Raw genomic sequence first — 25,821 nt, forward strand, 5'->3', positions numbered from 1 at the left:
CTAACTTTGAAATATTTGCAAGCCTATATAGTCAAGAGTCATTTTCTGGCATCGAATGATTACCTTGTCACATTGAGCATTTAAAAAAAAAATAAAAAAAAACAAAAACATTTTTGTGTGTCATGCAAACAACCTTTTTAAGGTTCTCTTAAAAAGGACTCTCCAGCCATCATACGCATTTTAATGCTTTGATAGCTGAGTGGTCCCTTTTTTGTGTCCATGCAAATGAATGTGCACCACTTATTGGCTGCTTCCATTGTCAGACCACAGCTCTGAAGCCGCATCTCCTTTATAGGGTAAGCATTTTATTATGTATTATTTATTAAACTGTCCCTTAAATGGTATGCCTCTTTTTCCGTTGACTAAAAAGACTTTCACTAAGTTAGCGCTTAGTATGTTTACAGATGTCTAGGAGAACATTCCAAAAAAGAAAACACGGCAAGGGCCTTTCCATAAAACAAAAACAGAATGCTGCTAGCTGCTATACAGTTAAAGGAATAAATTACATCAACTTGCTAAGTGTCCAAACCAAAACGCTATTGAAGTATGATGTGTAAATGAAAAAGAAACAGAAAATATGACATGTTGGATCTATTCTTTCCTCAATTAAATACACAGTGGAAGGCTGTCCACATTGGCCAAATGCAGATAGTTTTGCAGGGCACTAGGATTATGTAGTAGCATTACATTTAAATCAAGATCACTAAACACCTCAACATCATGACAAAATAATTAAAAATGACAAAATGACTGACAAATAATTGACAAAATGACTGCTATAAAGCCTACAAATATAACGATAAACAAGTCTGTGCAATCCTAGTCCCAGTGGAAATGTGAATCTGTGAGACTGAATTACTCCCTATTGTTTGCTGTGTTGGTAGCCAAGAGTCTAGATACAGCCATACCTACATGTACAAATCAACGTAACTTCCACATACCAATACAAATGACACATTAAAATAAAGTTGTTTTTTTTTTAGTTAGGCTGTAATAAGGAAAATTGATGTAGCCCTATCTGTCTGCAAAAGTGCCATATTTTATTTAACCAATGAAAAATGTCACAAGAGCTTTTGGGACAAGGGTTAGATCCAACATTTACCCTCATTGTTTTCCATCCAACGTATAAACCTTGAGGTTCTGTGATGACAGGTGCACTTTCCTTCACGCTGTTGAGATTTTTTTTTCCCTTTTCCCTAAGACAATGTTCAGAAATGAAAGGTCACCTGTGTTTGTGCGAAACACTATGAACAACAATTCAGGTTGACAGCACATTAACCCTCCCAGAAGGTGAGAAACAGGCAAAGTAAACAAGTTATGCTTTTAAGCAAACTGGATGCTTACTGAAAGAAAGTCATCAACGGCCCAAACATTGTTTTGTTTAGCGCCCTATATTCGGGCAAATACGGTATATCATTCTTTACACCGGATTACCCGATTTAAGTAGTAAAATTATATTATTTATATAGTTTTATAGTAAAACTTCCACATATATTTGTAATATAAACATATATTTGTATTTGTATATAGTTGACTGCACAATGTAGGAAGTTTGTTTGGATCTACCCCAGAATTTCAGCAACAGGACCCTGATTTCATCATCACTAAATTTATATACAAAAATTAGACATAACATATTGTGATCAAAAGAAATAAAACAAAAACAAGACGGAAACCCCCTCCCATCCGGCCCTGATAGTGTTATATTGCCCTTAGATTTAGTACTTTGGAGAATTGCGCTAAATACATAATCCTGCAGTTCTATTAATACATTCTAAAGGACTCACAATCTGAAAGCTGGTTGCCCTGAAGTCCCTTCTATTACCACCTTTTCATATTTTGTGCATACACCTGGACTGTTTAAATCTTAGAATTCTCAGTAAACAAGACATGGAAAAGGTGTGGCTGTATTTTACCAGTTGAACGTCTATGGCAAGTAGCAGAAGAAGTGGGCTATGTATATGACCCCATACAATTGGTTGCTATGATGATAAAGTCCACCTTTCAAGTCAATGGTAATATCGGATTTCTCAAGATTCTTAGTCTTGTTTAATTAGTATAAATGTCAGCAATTTGTGTTTAGCTATAAAAAAAATTAAGCTAAAAATAAATGTGAAACAGTTTCTGAAGGGTAGTACTGTATATGGCACAACCACAACTAAACTAAGCAATAGCTCTGCTGTCCTTGGAAAAGCAAACATTGAAGATTAATGATACTAAGTGGTTATTATCAAGCCCAATTAGTCTCTATTGTTTTTGCTTAAAAAAAAAAAAGAACATTGCATTGTAATAACATGTTTATCCAGTTTGCTGTTGAATGTTACCATTCAAATATGACTACAATGTGTTAGCTGTTTTAATATGCTCAATATGATGTATAGATCACAGAAGAGCACATAGGCATGGACTTCATGTAAGGGACTGCAAACAAATCATATGGTACTCCAACAATGTGATGCCTGTACTTGATAAAGGCTCTGTAGTCAATACCTTGTAATTTATATAATGCATTAGAAAATAGCTATTTGATGTTGGGGGACATTGCCCAACTTTTATGCATTAAAATTTAACCATGTGATTGGCATATGACTAACCTGAATCTAAGAGGAGACCAAGGGCTGATTAATGTATGTCTTTAGAGAAAGACAATATCTATGTTTCTTTTTGTCACTTTACCTTATATTATGTTTAGTCTGTTCAGATCACAAAGGCCAGATGGCTCATTGGCTTGTTTGCCAATCATGCCTATTCACATGCATGTAAAATCAAAATGTTTTTTTGTGCTTTCTCACCAGAGAATTACAGTTAGTTTCAGATGTCATTGACCTAGGACCCCAATGAATCTCAAACAGCTTTTGGATGGCACTTTATAACTGAATGACATGGTAGTTGTAGTTCAACAGCTTGGGTGCTATATAAGATAGCACTAAACAAAAATGATTATCATAATAACAAATAAAAATAGCAGGGAGAGTTTCAAGCTGCGATTCTGCTCTATAACTTTGCTATATATGATGAAGGCCCAACCCTAGTGAACTTCTGCTTCTGGAAGAACTTGGTTGGTCCTCTATTAGGAATACCTAAATCAATGAGATTTCCTCAAAGTTTCCTTACATATTAAATTAAACATTATACTGGGCCACATTAGACATACTTGGAGAAACTTTCCAGTGTTGGCCCTAACCAAATAGCGACATTAAAACTACAACTCTCCTGCAAACTCCCCTTTTATTGAATAAATCTCAATGGTTTCCTTACACAAAACAAAGATCGCTGTCTGTTCCTAAATTTCTAAATATAAGGGGAACCAATGTCCTCATTTTAGGGTGTTTCTCTTACAAACAAGGAACACTGTCAGTTGTGCTTTGCTTGGGCACAGGAATTAGGGCACACACATCAAACGCTTTCTAAGCAGGCAGCATTACTGAACCCAAGAGCTCCCCATTTGGCACAGTAGTACATTGGCCTACTATAAAGCCTAAAGGGTTGGAGAAATAACTGGTTCACCTAAAATAAGACAAAGAAGTAACGGTATACAATTTGTCAAAAGCTTTTCAACCAGTTGTTCCCGTTGCCTTCTCCCTACTTTGTGAGTAGCTTTTAAGTTTGACTTTTGTACACTTTGGAAACATGGATCAGACTCAAACAGATGGTTGTACTTTAAACATGGCATTAAATGAAGCAGATCAGAGCAAAGTTAAAAAATAACAATAATAATGGTGTACATGAAAATGGCATTAAAAAAAGCAAACAGTATAACTGTAGCTCCCAGATGTAGCTATGGTCCAGGGAGATCTGAAAAGATTCCAACCAAAGGGGTATTACATGAAACGGACATGAAGAGGTAGCGCAGATGCAGTGTGGAGGAATATTTTTGCATTCTGGAATGCCAACAAAAGCAATAATATTTAGATATATTCCAACAATAAACATGAAAAAGCAGTTGTATCCCTCTGATATATAAATCGTATGAATCTGGTAATCTAAACAAACAGAGAACAGCTTATCTCTGCAGCGAAAGCTTTCTGGATGACTTCTATGATCTGTGAATTATTGGAATCATTTTTTTTGTTTGTTCAGTTGTCTGTGGCATCTCTAACACTCAAAACTTGGTATAGCTTAGCAGTGCTATTGATCTGGAAGTCGTTTTTAGCATCTTAGATCCATATTACAAATGGATCGTGACAAGAGGAGACATATAGTCAATAATTACACAAATGTAATGCATGCAACATACAGGGGAAACATGTATATTTTAATACGTTTTTCCACCCCTATTTCTTGTCTTGTAGCCTGTTACAACCCAAGCTGTGTGCCACCTTACAATAATGAGTGTGGATTCATGTGCATCCAATAAATGGGATGCTGGCCAGGGCCTATTTTCACTTCTAGTTTTTCCCAGAAGGCAGCAAAGAATCAATGAATAAGAAACAATGCCACGGAAATTCACCTACAAACCTCTCCTAGGCATTGATCTGATGTGAAGGGCCAGAGCTTCAGTGAAATCCATGAAGCATAATGTGTATGTTAGATAAAAAGTAGACATGCTATAATGGGGTTATTTATTAAAAGCAATTCTGAAGTGGTTTTTTGTTTAATTGATCTTATTGCCAAAGTAACTAATGCAATGACCCAATCAGAAGGCACTACCGTAGGTTGCTATAGTAATAATCATCAATGATCTCCGTTTTGAGATCTAGGTGCTATACATGAGGGACTTAGGCCCCTCCCATTTGTTATGAGATGTCAGCAGTGTCAGAAGGGGCTTAGAGCCTGCTATGACATCAAACCCAATCTCATGAAACCTGAGATTAGTGTCAGCCATTACTTGATCGCCTGTCCTAATGTTGCCACCCCAATTCTCAGCCACCCTAACAAAGGTTGTCAGAACAACACATAAGGATGACATGCCAATATTAATAATCAACATGACAACACGGCAGCAGATATAAGGGAGGACAGTGAGGAATATTCATGCAGATTCTGAGAAAGTTTCCCTTTACGATACCTTTTCCTCATGGTACATACATTAGGTGGGTTTTTAATATAGATACACTATATTCCTTATTTCAACCTATAAACATCATTATAAATGTTTATTACAAAATGTAGGATTTCAGTAGTGAACGATCCACTTTAAAATATTTGGATTAACATGCAAGTAATGGTAATATTAATTGATATGCATACAGGAGGCTGCTGATGGACACTGCTGTTGTGCTGAGATTGAAAAATCTATTTTTTTGTATCTTATCTATATAACAAAAGACACAAGGCAGTCTGTGCCGACACACAAGAAGCAACAAAATTACTCATCTGTAACAAAAAGCTAGTCCCACAACAGGAACATACATACATATATATGTATGTATGTATGTATGTATGTTTGGGGTGAGTCACTTAGAAATTTCCTTGTTTTTGACAGAAAAACAGATTGTGTCCATTAAAATAACATGAAATGTTTGAGAAATACAGTGTAGATGTTGTGACTATTGGAAACAGCTAGTTTTTGATGGAATACTTTCATAAGAGTACATATGCTCTTTAGGGAGCAACCAGCACTCCTTTGTTCCAACGACCAGTTGCGTTCGTTAATCCAAGTTTACGTTTAAAAGGCTAAAACCCTTTTGCAGCTAGACATTCCCCCCCCATGAAAACAGCCGATCCCAAACATTTGAATGCTAGTATATTTATATTAATATATATGCTTTATAGCATTATTATTATTGGAAATTGTAAGAGTGCTTTAGACAAACTATATCCTGCAAAGAATGAATAAGCAAAAAAAATAATCTTAAAATACATAGAACAGCAAATATAAACGTCAAAACAGCTATTAGGGAGCACAATATATATATATTATATAAATACGTACCCAGTCATAAGAAACTATCCAACAACCTCTTGCAATGCCCAAGAGTATATTTAAAGTCCTACGTGGACTTCCGGCAATGACGTGAGTTGTGGTACGACACACATTGTTGGTAAAGAAGAAACCTCCAAATTTTTTGACCACTTGGATCACAGTGTTCTGTTTCCTAGAAAATACAATGGAGGATTCTTACAAAAAGTAAAGCAATTCATCTTTCGAACATTAACTTTGGTTTCAATTACAAGAATATGCTTTAACAGTACATGGCAACATCCATGGATGGAGTTGGACACACACATGTATAAGGCAACTTGTTTTAGCTCCTTGTTTTATTTTTTATTGCAACAATATAGAAACAATAGCATAATCAACAACCTATGATTTAACAAGACACTATACAGAAGTCTCACTGAGGAGGATATGAAATTGCAAGTGAGTCCATAAATTATTATAGGAGGACAGGCCTAGAAATTGTTGGAGGTACTTGGGTACTGTTAGGCTATAGGTATCATGTAATGGTTTATTTTTATGTTTAAACTTGAACTTTTATGTTGCCAGTACCACATGAAAATGGCAGCTCTAGACATAAAAAAGGACTTGCCATTTGATGCCCCAATTCCGCATTCAAATACTAACTGCACAAGGATTTCTCACAGACAGGGCGCGCCGGCAGCCGCGAACCACCAGCCGCAGTCATTCATTAGAAGCGCGGTCGCGGCTCGCAGTCACTTGATGGGAGGCAGGCAGCCGCGCAGGCAGTGCAGGCTGCAGCCACCTGCTGCGGTCATTCAGAAAGCGCAGCCACGTTCCACTATGGGGAAGGGTGGGGGTGGAGCCATGTACAAAATGGAGGGGTTTGTGGGGGTGGAGCCAGGGGCGGCAACATTATGTTTTGCCTAGGGTGGCAAAAATCCTTGCACCAGCCATGCTCACAGGAAATAAGCAAATATAAGCTCTGCTCATTTTCACAACAAATAAAACTGCCGTTTTTGTAGTTTTTAATGATGCTTCCAGGGCTGGTTCAGATGTGCCCTTGAATCACACGGGACACTGATTTCGGCAATTAAGTGAGACAAACTGATGAGGCTCTACCACAACTAAAATAATACAATAATCAACTAGTCAGTGAATGACATTCGGTTCTTTATAGACAAAGTAGCTTCTTTCTACCTTTCATTCGCTCCCAATGAATGCTTTTAAAAAATAAAATTAAAAAAAACACCCCTAACAAATGCAAAATCTTGAGCTGTGTTTTCGCAATGATTTTATATGGCATTATTGGAAATGGAAAAAAAAAGTGTTCAACTGTAGAAAATACAGAACACTAGTTAACAAAACTAGCTACATCTCTCTAAATCAACATAACAGCCCCTTTTCCATCACCACTCAATCTCTTTGCTATTTCTATTTATCTTTCATTTTCTTTATCTGATATCAGCTTCGGTTTGCCTTTATAAAACATTCATCTTACAAGTGATTTTCCCATCTGTAATTCTCTTCAACAAGTCCAAGCTGAATTGGAGATTTCAATGAAGGATTTTTGGCACCGAAAAATCTTCCTGGAACCATCTTAATTGTTATTTCCATTTGCTCCTTTGTGACAAATGTATCTTTTAGATCTTTTAAGCAAGATGCTAGATAACGTTGCTCAACATAATCCCTATATTTATATATAGTTTACTCAATCACATATATTTAGTCCCTCCGTTTACATGCTCTTGACAAAAGATTCAGGAACAAAGAGGTTTTTTTTTTCCTAGAAATGTTAAGACGTTGCTGTAAATGGATTGAGCATCTCTGCTTATTATACAAAGAAAAGACTACACATATCAGTCAAGTAATTCTACAGTCCAACAGTCATGCCCAGGGTGCGAAATTGCTATATATAAAGATGAAAAGTGTTTTATAAAGTGTGAAATTGGGCACTCATAATGCCAATTTATGTACAAATGTCGTGACAAAGGACATGTATCTACTGATGTTTTCCACCTTCAGGTTCAAGTCCTAAAATTTCCCTACCTTGGAGATCGTCAAGTAGAAGAAAAATGTATATGTTGCCTCTGTTTAAAGAAGGACAAGAATATAAGCTAGAAAAGAGTATTTAACATCACAGTTAGGCATGTACAACACAGCACTGAATATTTCGCATAAATATATTGTGGAAAATAAAAATATTTCTGGACAGCAACATGTTTTATGAAACAATGATCTAGCCAAACTATTCTTCAGGGCTTCTTTGACGACACGAGTGGGAGCTTTACATGAAGGCAACTAGGCCTAAGGGATACAATGTGTAGCTTGATGGAAAACAGAAAAGCTGGAATAAAAAAGATGCTTTTATAGTATAAAAAAAAAATAAAAGACACAGTTAAAGTGATAGTAGCAGCTGTTGGCAAACTGGCCCCTTAACACATTTTATATAACAATAAAGATAAAATAGAATATGAGATGTGTTTCTTTAGTGGAGCCATTTGGCAGTGACATGTTGAAGAAACTCCCGTTAGCCAAGGTGTGTGTTTCAGCTACAGTATAGAGATGGTTCTATATATATATATATATATATATATATATATATATATATATATATATATATATATATATATATATATATATATATAATTTCCTGTTATGAAGGTTGAAGGCAAGAGTGTCACACTCAGTTGGGCAGAGGGCTGGTTTGGATCCACGCACACAGTGCAGTTGATATGCTGCAACTGTATCCACATTTATTCTTTAATATGTAAAAATAATACTTTCTTTACCTTCGGTAGAAGCTGCAGATCCAGGGCTGCAGCACTCTACCTCCTATGTGGTCCAGCAAGTCACATCACTTCCCACGCATGCTTACAGCTCACTGAGGTGCTGGGGCTTACTGGCAGTAAGTATATCATGTGTCAGGAGATGTGCTGAGCGGAACACATCGCCTGAACGGCAAATAGATAGGGTTTGGAAAATGGCAAATGCACGTAGGGAGATTCTGCAAGCTAATTTGGGAGAAAAAGTCACCCTTTTATGCAGGTTAATGGTGCCCTGTATGAAAGAGCTTGCCCTATAGCTCCAGAACGGGCAAAAAAATAAATAAATATATCATAATATTAGTAATTCAAAAGCACAAACAGCTGAAATGTCTTATGTTTAATTGATGTAGAATGTATTTTGATTTTTGGTATGCGTTTGTTGTGGCATTTATCATTCCCTTTGTGTAATTATTTTGCAGAGAGAAATCTGAGATTTTGCATTACATTTATTAAAACTGGAGTACAGGGAATAACAAAGTGAATATATCAATTTAATTTTGCTAATTACTAGTTTTCTGTCAGCTTGGTGTTCTTATTCCACTTGTACTGATAAAAATAACCATATATTTTATAGTAGTTTTATGATTCAGAGTTTTTTCATCCCTTACACGTACACACTCATCAGTTTTCCATCTGATCTCTATGTTTCTAAATGTTGTCATAGAACAAAAATTTATAGAGATCGTAAATTTACCAGCAGGGTCCTCTTTACTTAATGTAACAGTTCATCATAATATGTAAATTCTAGCTCTGTCATAACCTTTGAATTTCAGTTCTGTAAGAAATGTTGGGCAAATTGTTGGCACTATATAAATATAAAATACTAACTGCACTTAACATGTTAATTAAGGTGTCACATACCCGAGAATGTGAAGGATAAAAAAACTGAACAATGATTGAGAAAATTAAGTAATTTAAGTCAATGGCGAGTCTAAGTGAAAGTAATTTCTCTGAGGTATAACTCATTAGCTTTACCTACAACAATGATGCTTTCTGGGTACTCTGAAGTTCAGTGTACTAAACATGAAAAGATACATGTTCACGTGTCTCAGCAAGAACTTGAATCCCAATGTCACACATAGACAATCACAATAATAAAAAAACATACAACTATATAGTATAATAATAATAATGTTAGACCAAAGTTCAAGATGTAACTCTCCTGCTTTTAGATGTACACCTTCATAACCAATAAAAGGGATCATGAGTAGGTGATTAACTTTGTAACATTGTGAGGCCTTCTACAGAAATACATCCAACAACCACCGAAATAGCTGTCCTCCTTTGGTGCAGACAAGCACTCACCAAGTCTCATCATGGGCAATCATAAAACGTCCCAGATTACTGGGTAACAAAATAAAGAAACATCCTTTATAATGAAATCATTTAATTGAACATTTTCTATACAGACTCAACAGAACTAAATTATCAAATATGAGCGAAATCAATGAATTTCTACAAAGGTTGGCAAAAATCAAAGAAAAAAACTAATCTTCAAAATCATATAAATATGCTTAAAACATTACATTAAAATGTTAAAATAATGGGGCTACGACTGCTGACCTATGCAGAAATGCTTTGTGTCCTCCTTCATTGGTCATCTTCACACCTTTGTATCAAACAGGTATATAAGATGAGGTGGCCATTCCCCTTTAACCAGGATCAGGCAGGAAGAAGATCATTAACTTTACCACCCTCCAGCCCGAAATGGATTGCTAAGAAGACAAATTGGTATCCATAACAGCAGGAATTGGGAAAGACCAAGCCTGTGGGTGGCCAAAGCAACTGGCTTGAAGCCCTTGATGAATATGATGGATGTAAACGCCTGATGTGCTAAATCAGCTGTCAGTTGGCAGATGATTAATGTTCTTAAGTTGGCCTAGTGGTGGATGTGTGTTCAATAATGCTGTGGCAAAGCCCTTGCTCACACACACTGTATGGGCAAAAGTATTGGGACACACCTCATAATTATTGAATTCAGGTGTTTCAATCAGACAGATTGCCACATGTGTATAAAATCAAGCATCCAGCCATGCAGTCTGCAGTGCAAAAAATGGGCTGTTCTGTAAACCTTAGTGAATTCAAGCATGGTTCTCCACTAGGATTCATGAAGTCAGTTCATGAAATTTCATTCCTGCTAGATATTGCACGGTCAACTGTATGTGGTATTATTGGAAGTGGAAGCGTTTAGAAACATGAGCAACTAAGCCATAAAGCAGAAGACTAAGTAAAGTCACATACAAGACATTTTGGAACTTTGTGGGGATAGTTTGGGGAAGGTCTTTTTCAATTCTAGCATGACTGTGCCCCAGTGCACAAAGGAGGTCCCACAAAGACATGGCTGGATGAGTTTGGTATGGAAGGACTTGACTGGCCCTCATAGACCTTTGACCTCAACCCCATTGAGCACCTTCGGGATGAACTGGAACAGAGATTGCAAGCCAGGCTTTCTTGTCCAACATCAGTGTCTGACCTCACAAATGGTCTACTGGATGACTTGGCAAAAATCTTGTGGAAGGCCTTCCCAGAAGAGTGGAAACTATTATAGCTACAAAGGGGGACCAACTACAGAATGTGATGTCATAAAAGTCCCTGTGGTTATAATGGTCAAGTGTCCCAATACTTTTGTCCATATAATGTATTTGTGTCTGGTGTTTTACTGGGGGAAACGTAAAAGGTATCTACTGCTATCTGTATGTATGCTTTAGGCCTAAGCCGTCATGACTTTACATGGAATGGAGAATTTTAATTGCAGAGGAAGCCTCCTACCAAATGTTTTTGTGGCTTCTTGGTTTGTCTGTTTTTTCAACAGCAGTCACCTTCCCAGACACAGGACACACGTATTACACAGACATAAAGGCATACCAAAGAAATGTAAACATGAGACTAGATTAACAGGACCTACAGAAGGTTTGAAAGGCAAGAAGGGAACAACATGATTAAAGAATAAACATATGTAAGACACATAGGCAGGTGGGAAAAATCTAGACATGTTTACTTATTCAGATTTTGTTTGTCAACACATGTGTAAGGCCATGGAATACAAACATCCACTAGAAAACAAAAGGCACCAGTACCACAAAGGCCTGGCACATACCTTCAAAACATGCAGTAAGTTACAATTATCTAGTAGTCATTTGGAAGTGAAGCCTCACAACGTAATTAGGCCCAGGTGTCCCAATTAGCCTAACAGGTAATTCACAAACCCTGGGAGATAATAGCAGTATATACTTAGACCAACTCTTGCCAGTTCCCAATGGGAGGTGATGGCTCTCAGCAAGTGAAGGCGTATTAAGGTGTTTTAACTGATGCACTAGTGAGAATTATCAACTAAGGTCACCACTGCTTCCGTGGACATGGCTGCTTGTAGCTGCAACTACTTCAGGACTGGGAGTAACATTGCAAGTTTGCATTCTACAAATATATATATATATATATATATATATATATATATATATATATATATATATATATATTTGTAGAATGCAAACTACAATGCAAACTAGAATGCAAATTATATATATATATATATATATATATATATATATATATATATATATATATATATATATATATATATATATATATATATATATATATATATATATATATATATATATAATTCTGTTGCTCTGATTTATGTGAAACACATTCCAGAAACAGGAAGTTTGTTAAGCACATAATAGAATTTCAACCTCACAGATATAACACATGGAAGCAACCAGCAAAAATAAGGAAACTAACCATTGATCATTTTGTAGTGTATATTTATACTTAATGTACGCATTTCTGCTTCAGAATGCTGAGAAATTGTCAGAGCTCTGTCACCTAATGTTCAAGAAAAAGTGTGTTTTATTCAGCTTTTGAGTAGAATTTCTGCACATCCATATTTTGTTAAACTGTGGCTCATGTCAAAATAAAACAAGCTAAATAACTTGATAAAGTATTATGAAAAATCCTCCAGGGAGAGAATTTCTAATTTACTTTGGTTTTCAATTATTTAAAGCTTCCTTTAGTTTTAAACCACAAATATTCTACTAGACTAAGGTCTGGTGGAAAACATGAATATCTGGAAGTAAGTTTAAATGGATACTACGATCACAAATATTTTCCTACTTAAACGTAAGAAGGTCTAAATTATAAACCACATCTGAATACTGCAACTTGCTGATTTTGAAAAATAAAATGAGGGTATGCATTTGAAATTACTCCATAAAGAAGTAATTAAATTTTTTTGTTCATCTAGGTCATTTTGCTGGAAGGGTTATTTTTTTTTTTTTTATTTTTATTTTTTTTTTACACGCCATTACATTGCATTAAAACAATTATGTTCAAGGTTGCATTTTTGGAAAAGGCTTACTACTTTGCATTAAAACATCCCTTTAAAAATTGAGAATGAGTGCATCATTGAAAAAAATTATCAGCATGTTCCATTTCTTTTTTTTTATACTAAAGTCACTGTTGTTTTAATTAGAGTGCGTTAGTTGCTAGTTCAATATCATTTAATAGCCACAGCCACTCTTTATGAGGGCTTCTAATAATTAATAATAAAGTGATTACATTATTTGTAAGGACCAGGGCTGTTTTTTACTGTTCCACTGTTTCAGAATGCCACAGAGATAAAGTGACATATATATCTGTGCGGCACAAACTTCACAAAATGAACAAAAATATGTGGATAACTGACCATCATACCTATATAAGCTTACGGGATATCCCTTTCCAAACCCATAGACATTAATAAGGAGCTGGTATAACAGTCTCCACTCTTCTGGGAAGACATTTCACAAGATTTTGGAGCGTGTACATGGGGATTTGTGCCCATTCAGCAAAATAAACGCATATTAAGTGAGGCATTGATGTTGGATGAGAAGGCCTGGCTCACAATAGGTTTTCTAAGTCATCCCAAAGGTGTTATGTGCATGCCATTCAATTTACTCCACACCAAACTCAGCAAACCATGGACCAAAAACTGTCTTTGTACCCTGTAGCATTAACATAACAGGTTTGGGAAAGGGTAATTAAGTCCTAGGACGTGGAGTCAAGACTGGTAAACTGCTGGACAATCCCACCAGATGCAATTTATGATGCAAAATAACTGACATCTTCTCCAATGAGCATCTGAGGTCAAAAGAAAGATTTCAGCCAACATAACTGGAACGCAATAACCATTGTTTCAAATTACAGATTTGTTTCCCAATGAGTAGTCCAACTGGACAATGAAAGAGGGATAAGCTATAACATTATGACCCCCTGCCAAATATTGAGTAGGCCCTCCTTTTGCCGCCAAAACAGCCCTGAGCCGTCGAGGCATGGACTGTACTAGACCTCTGAAGGTGTGCTGTGGTATCTATCCTTAAGTCCTGTAAGTTGCGAGGTGGGGCCTCCATGGATGCATCCTGGTGCCATGTGTTCTTCAGGTAAGCGATGCATATGCCCCGGTCATCCACGCGATGTAAAAGAAAACCAGATCAGACCACGCCACCATCTTCCATTGCTCCGTGGGCCAGCTCCTATGCTCACGTGGCTATTGTAGGAACTTTCACCAGTAGCCAGGAGTCAGCATGGGCAACCTGCTGCCTAATATATCTCACCCACTGATAGGTGCCATGATATTATCAGTGTTATTCACTTCAGTGGTCAAAATGTTATGGCTGATTGGTGTATTCCTTAAAGTTTTTTGCCAACTGGGAGTTCCAATTAAAGGCCCTTTTCCCATATTATAACTGTAACAGACTCCTGGTACTCGGCCCGAGAACCTCCGTTAGATTGATGATTATAGTTGTCACGCCACACCATGAGTTGAGACTACATACAAGGGTCCAAACCAGAAAATAAGAACACTTTATTATAGCCAAGGAAGGCTATTTATTCCAGAAATGGGTCATTAACATACAATACCACATTTAGCTGTGCATGCAGTTTCCCATCAAGCCATCTGCCCATAACACCCTCCATTTCAGCTGAAACATCCCTCAGCCCCACCAAAGCAAACAAGCTATTTAGACATCCTCGGCCCCTGCTGGTTACTGCTCCAAACTGGGGCAAACTGGGTCACGCCAACCAGATACCCCAAACCCAGGGAAACCTAGTGAAACCTCAGCAATCTGTGCACCAAATTGTGCCTTCCTAGCTCCACTGGGTCCTGGGCAATCACAGTAGAAAGTTATCTGATCGGCAGGTAGTTCAAATACAACTCAGAATACACACTTTATGACATAACAACTGCTATGTACAACTCCCACACAAACAAATCCTGTCCTTACCCATGACAATAGCTAAGTAACAAACCATAAAGAGGTTAAAAATTAATCCATTTGTGTTAAGGTTTACAAAGCTTCAACATATGAGGTTTTGGGATTGTTTGATATTAGGAGGGTACCTTGCATTGGACCCCATATTTTTATCTATAAAGTCCTTTTTTTTCTTTTTAAAAACTCAGCTGATAAATAGGGTTTTGAGGACAAGATGATACTCTGTGTCTACATTTATATGAGATGTAAATGCAGCCGTTAACAATTTAAGCATTATTTGCTAGCTAATACATATAATTATTTTCTTTCATATGTAGTTTTAGGAGTCAAACATATTTTTCCCTCCACAACTGGGGATATCAGGTTTAAGTCAGTGCAAAACTGACAATTTTATAATCAAAAAGACTCCTTTTGGCTTTAGTAAGTTAAAATATCTATAAAGAAGAAAACATAATTTAAAGAGAAGTGGAAAATACTTACTCGGAGCTCATGCTTGTCATCACCAATGATCTTGTATTCTAAAATAAAAAACGTATGGTTAAAAAGACAAATATTTGATGGCACACACATATACTATATGGACACATGTATTGGGACACGTGACCATAACACCAACAGGGACTTTTATGGCATCACATGCTAAGAAAATAGACATTACTATGTAGTCGCCCCCCTTTGCAGCTATAACAGCTTCCACTTTTCTGGGAAGGCTTTCCACAAAATTATGGGATGTTTCTGCCTATTCATCCAGTAGAACATCTGTGAGGTCAAGCATTGATGTTGCATGAGAAGGCCTGGTTCGCAATCTTTGTTCCAGTTCATCCCAAAAGGTTCTCAATGGGGTTGAAGTCGGAGGGGCACACAAGTTCTTCCACACAAAACTCATCCAACCATGTATTTATGGACCTTTGCTCATTGGGCACAGTCTTGCTGAAGTAGAAAAGAGCCTTCCTCAAACTGTTCCCACAACGTTGGAAGCATAGCATTGTCCAAAATGTCTTGGTATGCTGAATCATTATGATTTCCCTTCACTAGAAGTAAGGGGCTTACCATACCATTATCCCTCCTCCAAACTCCAAACAGACTGTCACCCATCAGACTGTCAAACAGAGAAAAGTGATTCATCATTCCACAGAACACGTTTCCACTACTCCAGAGTCCAGTGGCGGAATGCTTTACACCACTCGATCCAAACATTTTACTTGGTGATGTGAGGCTTGCATGCAGCTGCACAGCCATGGAAACCCATTCTATGGAGCTCCCGCTGCACAGTTTTTGTGCTGTTATTAATGCCAGTGGAAGTTCAGAACCCTTCAGCTATAGAATCAGCAGAGGGTTGGTGACTTTTAGGCACTATGCACCTCCGCTTTTGCTGCTGTTCCTAAACACTTTCACTGATGTTCTTTCTAGTTGGGAGGGGAAGGACAACAGACGTGTAAAGTTACATGAGTGAAATGAAATGTAGAAGAAACGGTGGGCTTGAGAAATTGTTTGCCTGTTATTGGCCCACACTAGCTTCCAGAAATACTTCTCTTCTGATAAAACTTATTTACTTATTGTGCATCACACTCCAGCAAGTGGTATTTTATATAATGTGCTCTCATAGCTTTCCTGCCATCTTCAATTTTTTATGAAGGGCAAAAAAAAAAAGCATAATAAACCTCCATTCAAAGTTTAGGCTGCATAAAAGCCTTCCTCGCGAGACTATATAATTCCATTAAAATCAAACAAGCCCATAGAGACACAAAAAGCTATGGTAACAACATCTACATAAATGATTACATCGCAAAGAACATCTTGATATAAATGAGGAAATATAACAAATAAGCATGTTAAAGTGTTGTGTTAAGAGTAATGCTTGGCAGAAACAAGAGATATACAGCAGAGCCAGAATCAATCCATCATCAATTAGAAATCTGTTCTCACAAAAAAACATGATCCTGCCCTGTTGTATGTGACTTCTGACATTTGATTGCAGCAACTGAAAAATTAGATGTAAGCTACAGAGAAGGTCTGGAAACGAAGACTTGATCCCTCTGCTGAAGTTGTCATGCAGAGAAGTTTGTTTTGGCATCCATTTGCTTAGCTTTGTCAAACTTGGATTGACCACTGCAAGCTCATAGAAACAGATTTTGACAGAAAATGAAAACCATTCAGCCAATCTAGTCTGCCCATTTTTCTTGATGCAAACACTCAGACCTTAATCAGTCCTTAGTATTGCCTTAGATTCAGGATAGCCATATGATTATGCTTAAATGTCTACCTCACTGTATTAGCCTCTACAACTTCTGCTGGGATCCATATTCCATAATATTCTAAAGCTAGCGGTAACTGGGCAATAATGTTAAAAATATTTTTATTAGAAAAATATTGAGTGTTTTTAATATACATACACACAATCACTGGCCAATTTACTAGGTACACCTGTTCACCTGAAGCAGATGGGCTACAGAAGCAGAAGACCGCACTGGGTGCCACTCCTGTCAGCTAAGGCTCAACAAATTTGGACAATGCAAGACTGGAAGAACGTTGCCTGGTCTGATGAGTCTCGATCCCAGTCGTGACATTCAGATGGCAGGGTCAGAATTTGGCGTAAACAACATGAAAGCATGGATCCATCCTGCCTTATATCAACTGTTCAGGCTGGTGGTGATGTAATGGTGTGGGGGACATTTTCTTGGCACACTTTGGGCCCCTTAGTAGCAATTGTTTGTAATCCTTGGTCTACAGAAGATTACATTAGAACTGCTGTGTGTAGGATCTTTAGTGTAGTATAGTAAGGTCAGTAAGAAATATGTACTTCAAAGACAGAGGTAGATAAATACACTGTAGATCCAGCTATCTGTATTACGAAGAACTAATTTAATGTAAGGACCTATGTACTACAAAGAGGTGGCACTTTTCCTATTCCTCATTTAACAAAACGTATATATTGTTTTGTAAAGAACATGTATGGTTTTCAGGCCATATAATATACAATCTGTCATTGACCACTAATAACCTCCAGGTGCCACGGAAGAAAGGAAGACCTCCATCCGCCCTCTGGTAAGTCATGGGAATTCTGGCTCCTATAGATTACGGATACAATTCTCTCCCTATCCTATAGAAATCTTTAAAAGGCATCAGACCTTGCTAGTTCTAGACTTTGTTTCAGCTCGCTCCTTGTGGTCCTACCTAGCATCAGCATTTCAAATCCTCGCTGTGCATGACAGCGGGTCAACTAAATCATAAAACTAGAATTTTAAAAATTTGCCTTAAAATATTTTTCCCCTATTTGTAAAATCCTCTTATCTGCAATTCATCCAATACTGGTGGTAATGGTTGCTGCTATATATTTTTAAAGCCTATATTAATATATACACACAACTCAAATTTTATGATGGCTTTATAATGTACATTAATAAAAACAAGTAGCAATGTGTCCAATGTCTGTTATAACAGTGGTGTACTTTGATGCCCAATGAAGCCTTATAGAAGCATGTGTAGGGGCTGGCAGACTTGGTGCATGTTCCAAGATGGCCAGAATCATGATGTATATGGCTCCCTATTCGCTGCCACGTTGCTGTGACAAGTTTCAGCAGTTTACCTTGTCATGTCTCAGAAAGGTAAGAGCAGAGAGAATGTTCTGTGGTCTGTTTGCTTGCAACTCATTTGTTAGAACAGCAAAGATAACTTGATGAGGTTATAGATTTTATAGGGCAACACAAACAACTTCACGGCACTAAAGCTGGTATCACGTGTCTCTTAAAACATGGTTAGCAAGCTGAAAGTCACCACCCCCAGTTCTGCGTGAGTTTCATTGCTCCATTCAGGCAAACTATTTGGCTAGATGGATTACTTTTACTATGGTTTTAATAGATTACAGACTTTAAGTGTGATGAACACAAACCTGGAAAAAATACAGATTTCCCCAGGCACAATTGAAGAAATTTTCTAAGGCTCCCTCTAGTTCATTAGATTGGAACACAGTTGCAAGTGGTAGCTTTAAATCTATACTATTAATATGCCACTAGGATACAAGTTATGTAGCTGTGTGACATGATTTAAGTCCTGCAGAAGATTTCATTATTGTAGCTCTATATAGAATGCCAGTATACAATAAATAAACCAGGAAAAATTTGACATAAAAAAAAAACATAACGGAAAGAACATGCAGGTCTGGAAAATCCTCTATATGTTGCTGCTGCAAAATAGGTATAAACATTTTGAATCAATTAAATAGTATATAAAAACAAAAAAGATTAGGTGAATGCATAGTCTTCTAATTCCAAAGTATTTTACCGTTCTGGAAGTTTGGGAAGAAACTCCAGCAGACTGACTGATGAGACAAGAGCACAGCCTGGTGGTAACATTCAACACAGGCAAGCAAAAAGCAAAGGACAGTAGAAAATTTCCTACGTGAAAACTGTTAATATTGAAATATTATACGTTAACATAGAAAGGAACCAGTATTAATATGTGAAGATACATCTTCATACAGAATATTGACAGTTCCTTATCTACTCACAATTGTTTTCAAAAACAAAATTTGAATATACATACATTATATTTATAATCAGTTACTAGTTTAACTTGATAAAAAACAGTTGTGGGCCTATTTGTTATTGTAATTTTGTTTCCAGATTTTACAAAGGTCCTGTTTTTTATGTTGAAAAATAGACAAATGTAACAGTTACATCTCAATTTAAAATCTAATTATTTTATTTTAAAAGACAATAATATATCAGGAGGGACAAAAAAAAAAAAAAAAAAAGAAGCACTGTCAAGCGGCAATTGGTGAATTGATTCACGCAAGAGCATGATTGGGAAAACAGATAGTGAACAGCATGAGATAAGTTCCTAGCTATGTTTCTTTGTCTAGAAACATTTCCCTAATTAAATGTTTCAGCACTAAATGCCTAAAATATTAAAGCCAAGCTGAGAATATCAATCAGGACACTATTGTGAACATCCCTGAATGACATGCAAGGAAATCGTGTTTTCCTTAGAAGATGTGGATCTAATTTCATAGAGAAGGCAAAAGCCTCATGCAAGTTTTACAGTAACAAATCTAAAAAAATTGGAGCTTTGAAACATTATAAATATATATATATGTATGTGTCCATGTTTTTTTTTACTGCCAAAAAAGATACCTACTTAATGATTTGATAAACCTTAGTTCCTGTACAATTCTGCCATAAATGGATGCGTTAGTAGTCTTAAGTATATGATGTATACAATGGGAAAGTATCCTCCTAGAATTTCATCTTGTTGGTTAATAAAAAAGACTTATATTACTTATCCTCTTTCAATTTACAGTTCTATGCCATTTCATGAGCATACAAGTTGATATATAGTGGACACACAAATGGATATATAGTGAAGAATATCAATGGTGAATAGGGTTTCCTTCTCAGCATAAATCAACATGTAATGTTTAGACTTTACTGTATCCGGGATCTAGTTGACAATGTGTAAACTATGTGACGGCATTGTGTTTTATTAAGAAAGGCGGGAATGTTGTGACCTCCATTAGGAACTTGTTTAAGACATGCCCCATCAGCTCCCACTTAAAAAGTTCACTCTTCTAGAATCTTGTTGGAATGAAACCAAATATATTTGAACCAGAATGGGACCAACGGAGGAAATTGTTCTTATCTGCAGCCAAATTCTTCTTCTATTAAGTCCAGCCTGCACTGCTAAGTTGTTAGTCGGCTAATTACTGAGCAGACTTATATTAGAATAAATATGGATATACGATCTAAGCCCAAGAGAAAATGGAGCTCTTATTTGAAGTTGATACTTAAGCTTTTATGACCTCAGAGGTGTCTTCTTCAGGCGATTACATGCTTTACTTTTCGAGTGGTAAGGATATGGAGTTGGCGGCATTTAATTATTTTGAATTATGAAAATATGGAATTATATTCCTCTTGCTTGGGGTTAACTTACTTGTTATACTATCCTGTGAGTAGGCAGAGATGGCCCTGTTTACAAATACTTTCAAAATTCTATATACATTTTTATTTTGCAGAGAACACAATTATGATTTGACATTTCACTTGGTGTTTGTTTTTATTGGTACTCACTTGCATATCTTTTGTACTTATGCCCTGACTGCGAGTGTTGTCACCTCATATGTGTTTTGTGTGTTATGTGGTAATTGTAATAAGGCAATCAAGCATTGAAAGGATGAGCCTCTGTTTGTCAGGTGGGACATTTTGTTTTTACAAGCTATAATAATGGATTGGAACCAGGGGGTTGAAGGTTGAGTGTCACTATATTTTATTTTTATTGGATGTGCTATTGGGAAATCAGCTGAGAAGTTTAAATGTTTTCTTTTGTGGGCCGCTTCATATTACCATGTCAGAAGTAAAAAATATTTTTGCGCTTCTTTAACGTATAGATGCTGTTTTTCGGACCTGATGCATTACAACATTCCCTTGGGTCTCTCTTTTGTTATGACCATCAATCAGCTTAGATCATGTGGACATTTACATGAACAAAACCCTGTTTTTAAATTGTATGTCACATTCTCACATTGCTGCTCCAGACAAGAAGTACCAACTAAAAGTCAGAAATCATAATATATTGTTTTCACTGTGATTTATCTGCTGATTGTACCTACTTAAATGAAAATGCTATACTGTATAGGTTTGTTTTGTTTAAAATTGACCTGTGTCAAGCTTGGGGGGAGCCACAAATTATAGCAAGTTTATTTATAAAATATAAATCTGGTACAAAGCTTAAAAAGCACGCTTCCCTGCTAACTAAACTAACTGCTTGCTATGGTTTCAGTATAATTTTCTACATAAATGACTGTGCAACAGCGTACCTAGACAGAAAAAGTGCTTTTAATGGGAAATACCCAGTTGCGTATCTATCTTCAACATTGGCCTGGGCCTAACCAAGGCAGCTCTAGCAGGGGCCTCCACTACGCTGCCTTCCTTACAGCTGAGCACCAGAATATAGCAGCGTATCCTAGTGCTGTCTTTCAAGGATGCATAGCTCCAGCAAATGTGGACTATGGAGGCTGCAGACTCTGCACAGTCCTCCACAGTGTTAGTGGGCTAGCTGGGGAGATTGCCCTTCTTACTGACCCACAACAGTGGTGTTACAAGGAGCCTGATCAGCCAAGAGGGCGATAGGCTTGCTGTTTGCAGTAAGGGGTTACTGGTACCCACCAAGACCTGCCACCTTAGGCCTAGTCAACCAAGGCCAGAATACACCACTGGCAGTGCCCCTAGGGTATGTTAATATTTAAAATAAGATCATGGTTTGCTTGAGACCACAAAGACTATTTAAGTATTTAGAAATGTTAGCAAATACCTGCAGAAGTTACCAGTTGCCTTCCACAGAACAGTCCACTTAATTTCAAAAAGTAAACAACTCATACTTGGATTAGGAGGAAGTTTTAAATATTTTCCATCAGAAATGTTTTAAGGGCATATGAGATTATCGTATAAGCACCTTTCTGCTTTTCAATTAATTTGTGGATTATTTAATCAATAATATATTGAGAGAAGCCGTTTATTATCACATGGCAGAATACAAAAGCTCTAAAAAATTGATTCCCCCAGCATCATTCTTTCATTTTCAGTTAACGGATTCTAAAGTCCTTCATACCTATTTCAAATAAGATTTTATTTTACATAACAGTAAAATCCAAAAAGCTACAGAAAACCCCGAGTCTTCAATTTGCAAAAAAAGCTGCAATATGGACTGTCAAACACAAACGCTATGAACCCTAATAAGGCTGCTGGTTGCTCCATAAGCACAATTTTAAATGTGTGGTCTCTGCCCTTGGAAGACATCATCATTGAGGGTGCAACATATGGTGATGTCATAAAGGCGGCAAAAAACGTAACGCATTTTTCTTACTTGCTAGCAACAGTGATCTTTAAATATTGCTTTTAAATATTGCAACAGCTTTGGTGACAAATCAAGGATCTGGCATTTCCGGTCACTTTTAGCTTATCTGGTCAGCTATGGATATGTTACACATTTCTAGGCAAGCTCTTGCAGGCTACTGGCTATTGAAAGGGTTACTACACCTACTAAAATCTTAGGAATTTTAGCCAAGAAACATAGTATTTATTTACTTGGTTAACTAGTTAGCACCACTTCCTATCCTATACTTTTATCAATGAGATTATATTGTTTAGCTATCATTTATTATATATATTATATATATAATATTTATGTATTTGTAATACAGGCATGTTTCCTGACCTGTAAACGCATTACAAAAACAAAATTGATTTGATTGTACAAATTGAAGAAAATTTAGTTTCACATCTATGGATCCAAAGGATGTCTTAAACCCTTTGCAACCTATTTTTATTACACTGTAAAAACGTAAATCAATTGTACAAAAACATGTTCAAAAGAAGTGGATTATTACTTATAATTTATAGCTTATAAAAGATATAAAAGCACATTTATTGATCAACCTAAAAAAATTCTCATTATGTACCAAATGGTAGGATTGTTTGGTATAAAAAAAAAAAAAGCATCCAATGACGCTAAGATCTTTTAGCTGCAGTAATCCTTTATGTGGTTGTGTTGGCATTAATTTAATCATTTACATTTTGGAGAAACAATAAGTTAAACACATACAGTGTCAAATTTAAGATTCCTAATGCCCTGCCATCTAGTTAAGAAAATATTACTATATTCATGTCATTTTTAGAATTGATGGAAATGTATTGTAATATATACATATTAGAGATGAGTAAAAATTCACCAATCTCACGGGAAAATTCCCCCCATCAAAATAGACATCTTGTAATATATGTGCCACGCAAATGTACAAGGCAACACACACACTAATATGTAACCTTCCAGCAGATATGGGGGCCGGCTCAAATTTCTCCCTTTATTTAGTATTTGGTCCTCCCGAAGACTCAATATATTGCTAGAAAGTCTGGCCTAGCCCTTGCTTAGCTGGGCTAGTACACATGCCCACACACGTGTACCGACTACACATGCCCAACACCTTCTTTCATAAGGACATCTTTGTATTGCTACTATAGTACACAATATTGCTTATAGTACATATTCACTGACATTTTTTTTGCCAGTTCAATATTATATGTACCGATTTAGAAAAAGCTCTGCAACGCCGAAGGTAGATTAATGTTTTAGTCTAACCTGAGAAAAATGTAGCATTTCACGCAAATAGCTGCAATTAAGAAACATGAATCATAGTTACACGTAAAGAAAGGTATTTTGTAATACAATTAAGGTAGCGATTGTAAATACTGTGGGTGTTGCTATTTGTGGGCAAAGTCATCTCTCTTGTGTTTTTATTACTCCTGCTCTAGCTACATAAGAGGTACAAAAGTTATTCCTCTGGTTTTTGTCATTATTTTTACAGAATAGACAAATACACTGTAGGTGCAATTAATTCTATTCTTTTTCTACAGTATGTTAGCAAACCAATACCAATTAGCGCTGCATATTCAGAAACCACTGCAGAGCAAAACACTACAAAAAGGCACCAAAGTAATTTACCATTCAACTAACCTTTTTGGTTTTGTCTGTTTTCTTAAATTCGCTTTTCTGTTCATTAAGCATTGCAGACGGTCCGTCTATTATATCAGATGCCGAAGTTCTACAATCAGCACCTAAAATCAATGGAATGAAAGATATAATTAGCACTCAAAACGTTCAAGCGGCTAAGCATTCAAAGTACTTGAGAGCAATTGACAAAATACAAAATAAAAACGTATAGAAAGGATTTTCTTTTCAATCATCAGTTTAACTCGTGTGCAAAAAAATTACATGTAAAAAATGCATAAGCACATTTTCATCAAGTGCGGCTGACAGGTCTTAAAAAATAAATCAATGAACAACCAGAAATCTCAATAAGCATTACAACGGCATTGTGATTTTGACAGGTGTAGACGAACATACATACACAAAAATAGCAATTATTGGTCATCGGTAACAGAACATCTTTAGTACACCTTAGCGAGCTAAACAAAGATAAACTCAATACTTGTCCATTATTTATATAGTGAAAAGAGAGTTAGGTTCGTTAAACCAGGATAATACATTATATCGCTTTAACTTCACTATGCACAATGAAAGGCCAACCCCATCAAGATTTGCTGCATTAACCCTGCTTAATTCATAATTTCTTTGCAGGCGAAGCTTGCGCTCTATACGGCAGTTAACGGCGAAAAAAGATCTTCCTAATTTACAGCTTAGTAAACACGCCACACAATATCAAAACACTTACAATGGCATAAAACAAATAAAAAGTAAAAACTGAGAGAAGCGCTCCTGGCTCTTCTCTTAATGTCCCTGCCTTTAATCTTTCTCTCATCTTTTACCAACCCTAGAAGGACGATGAATATATGGAATTCCACCACTGAAAGAAAACTATAACTAAGTTTGGTGTAGCTCCACAATCAGCAAGAGGGAATAAAGCTTCTTAGCGCTACAGAGTACAAGGCAAAATAAGTACTATTGATCCAGATTAAAACATAAAAGCAGAGAAGAATCTGAGCGTACAGTCAGACTGTGGACCCGGGATGCAAGCCCATTACATGACTCTCATACTGTGCTGTACTTCTCTGCAAGTGTGCTTCTCAAAAGCTGCTTTGCAATCTGTTATTAAATATTGATCAATAAAAATTTCTTTGTTTGTAGTTTGTTTTGCCAAAAAGGCTTATCTGAAACCGTACAGTGTAAAACAAGAGATTGCATACAAATTGAAAGAAAAGAAAAACGTAAGATTTCAACAAGAATTTAAAAAGTATTTACAATGGGTTAATCTTGCAGTTTCCATTGTATTTTATTCAACATTTCACACACACACACACACACACACATTTATACATATACATAGGTACAGCTATATTGACAACCCGGTTCTAAAACCGGAGAACACTTCTTTAGGCATTAGCAGGCC

The 25,821-nt window shown here is 36.5% G+C and overlaps 1 protein-coding gene across 1 annotated transcript in view; it reads right to left on the reverse strand.

Annotated features, from left to right (window-relative positions):
- Positions 1-25,821, reverse strand: part of MCPH1 (microcephalin 1) — a 130,539-nt gene that overhangs the window by 83,064 nt on the left and 21,654 nt on the right. Inside the window, exons 9-11 of the mRNA XM_053458712.1 lie at positions 24,429-24,529; positions 15,405-15,442; positions 5,876-6,038 (exon numbers count right to left, since the gene is read on the reverse strand). Of these exons, the coding sequence (XP_053314687.1) occupies positions 5,876-6,038; positions 15,405-15,442; positions 24,429-24,529 (302 nt within the window). The remainder of the gene's footprint in view (positions 1-5,875; positions 6,039-15,404; positions 15,443-24,428; positions 24,530-25,821) is intronic.

The sequence above is a fragment of the Spea bombifrons genome, chromosome 3, assembly GCF_027358695.1.
Source record: "Spea bombifrons isolate aSpeBom1 chromosome 3, aSpeBom1.2.pri, whole genome shotgun sequence".
NCBI classification, from domain to species: Eukaryota; Metazoa; Chordata; class Amphibia; order Anura; family Pelobatidae; genus Spea; species Spea bombifrons.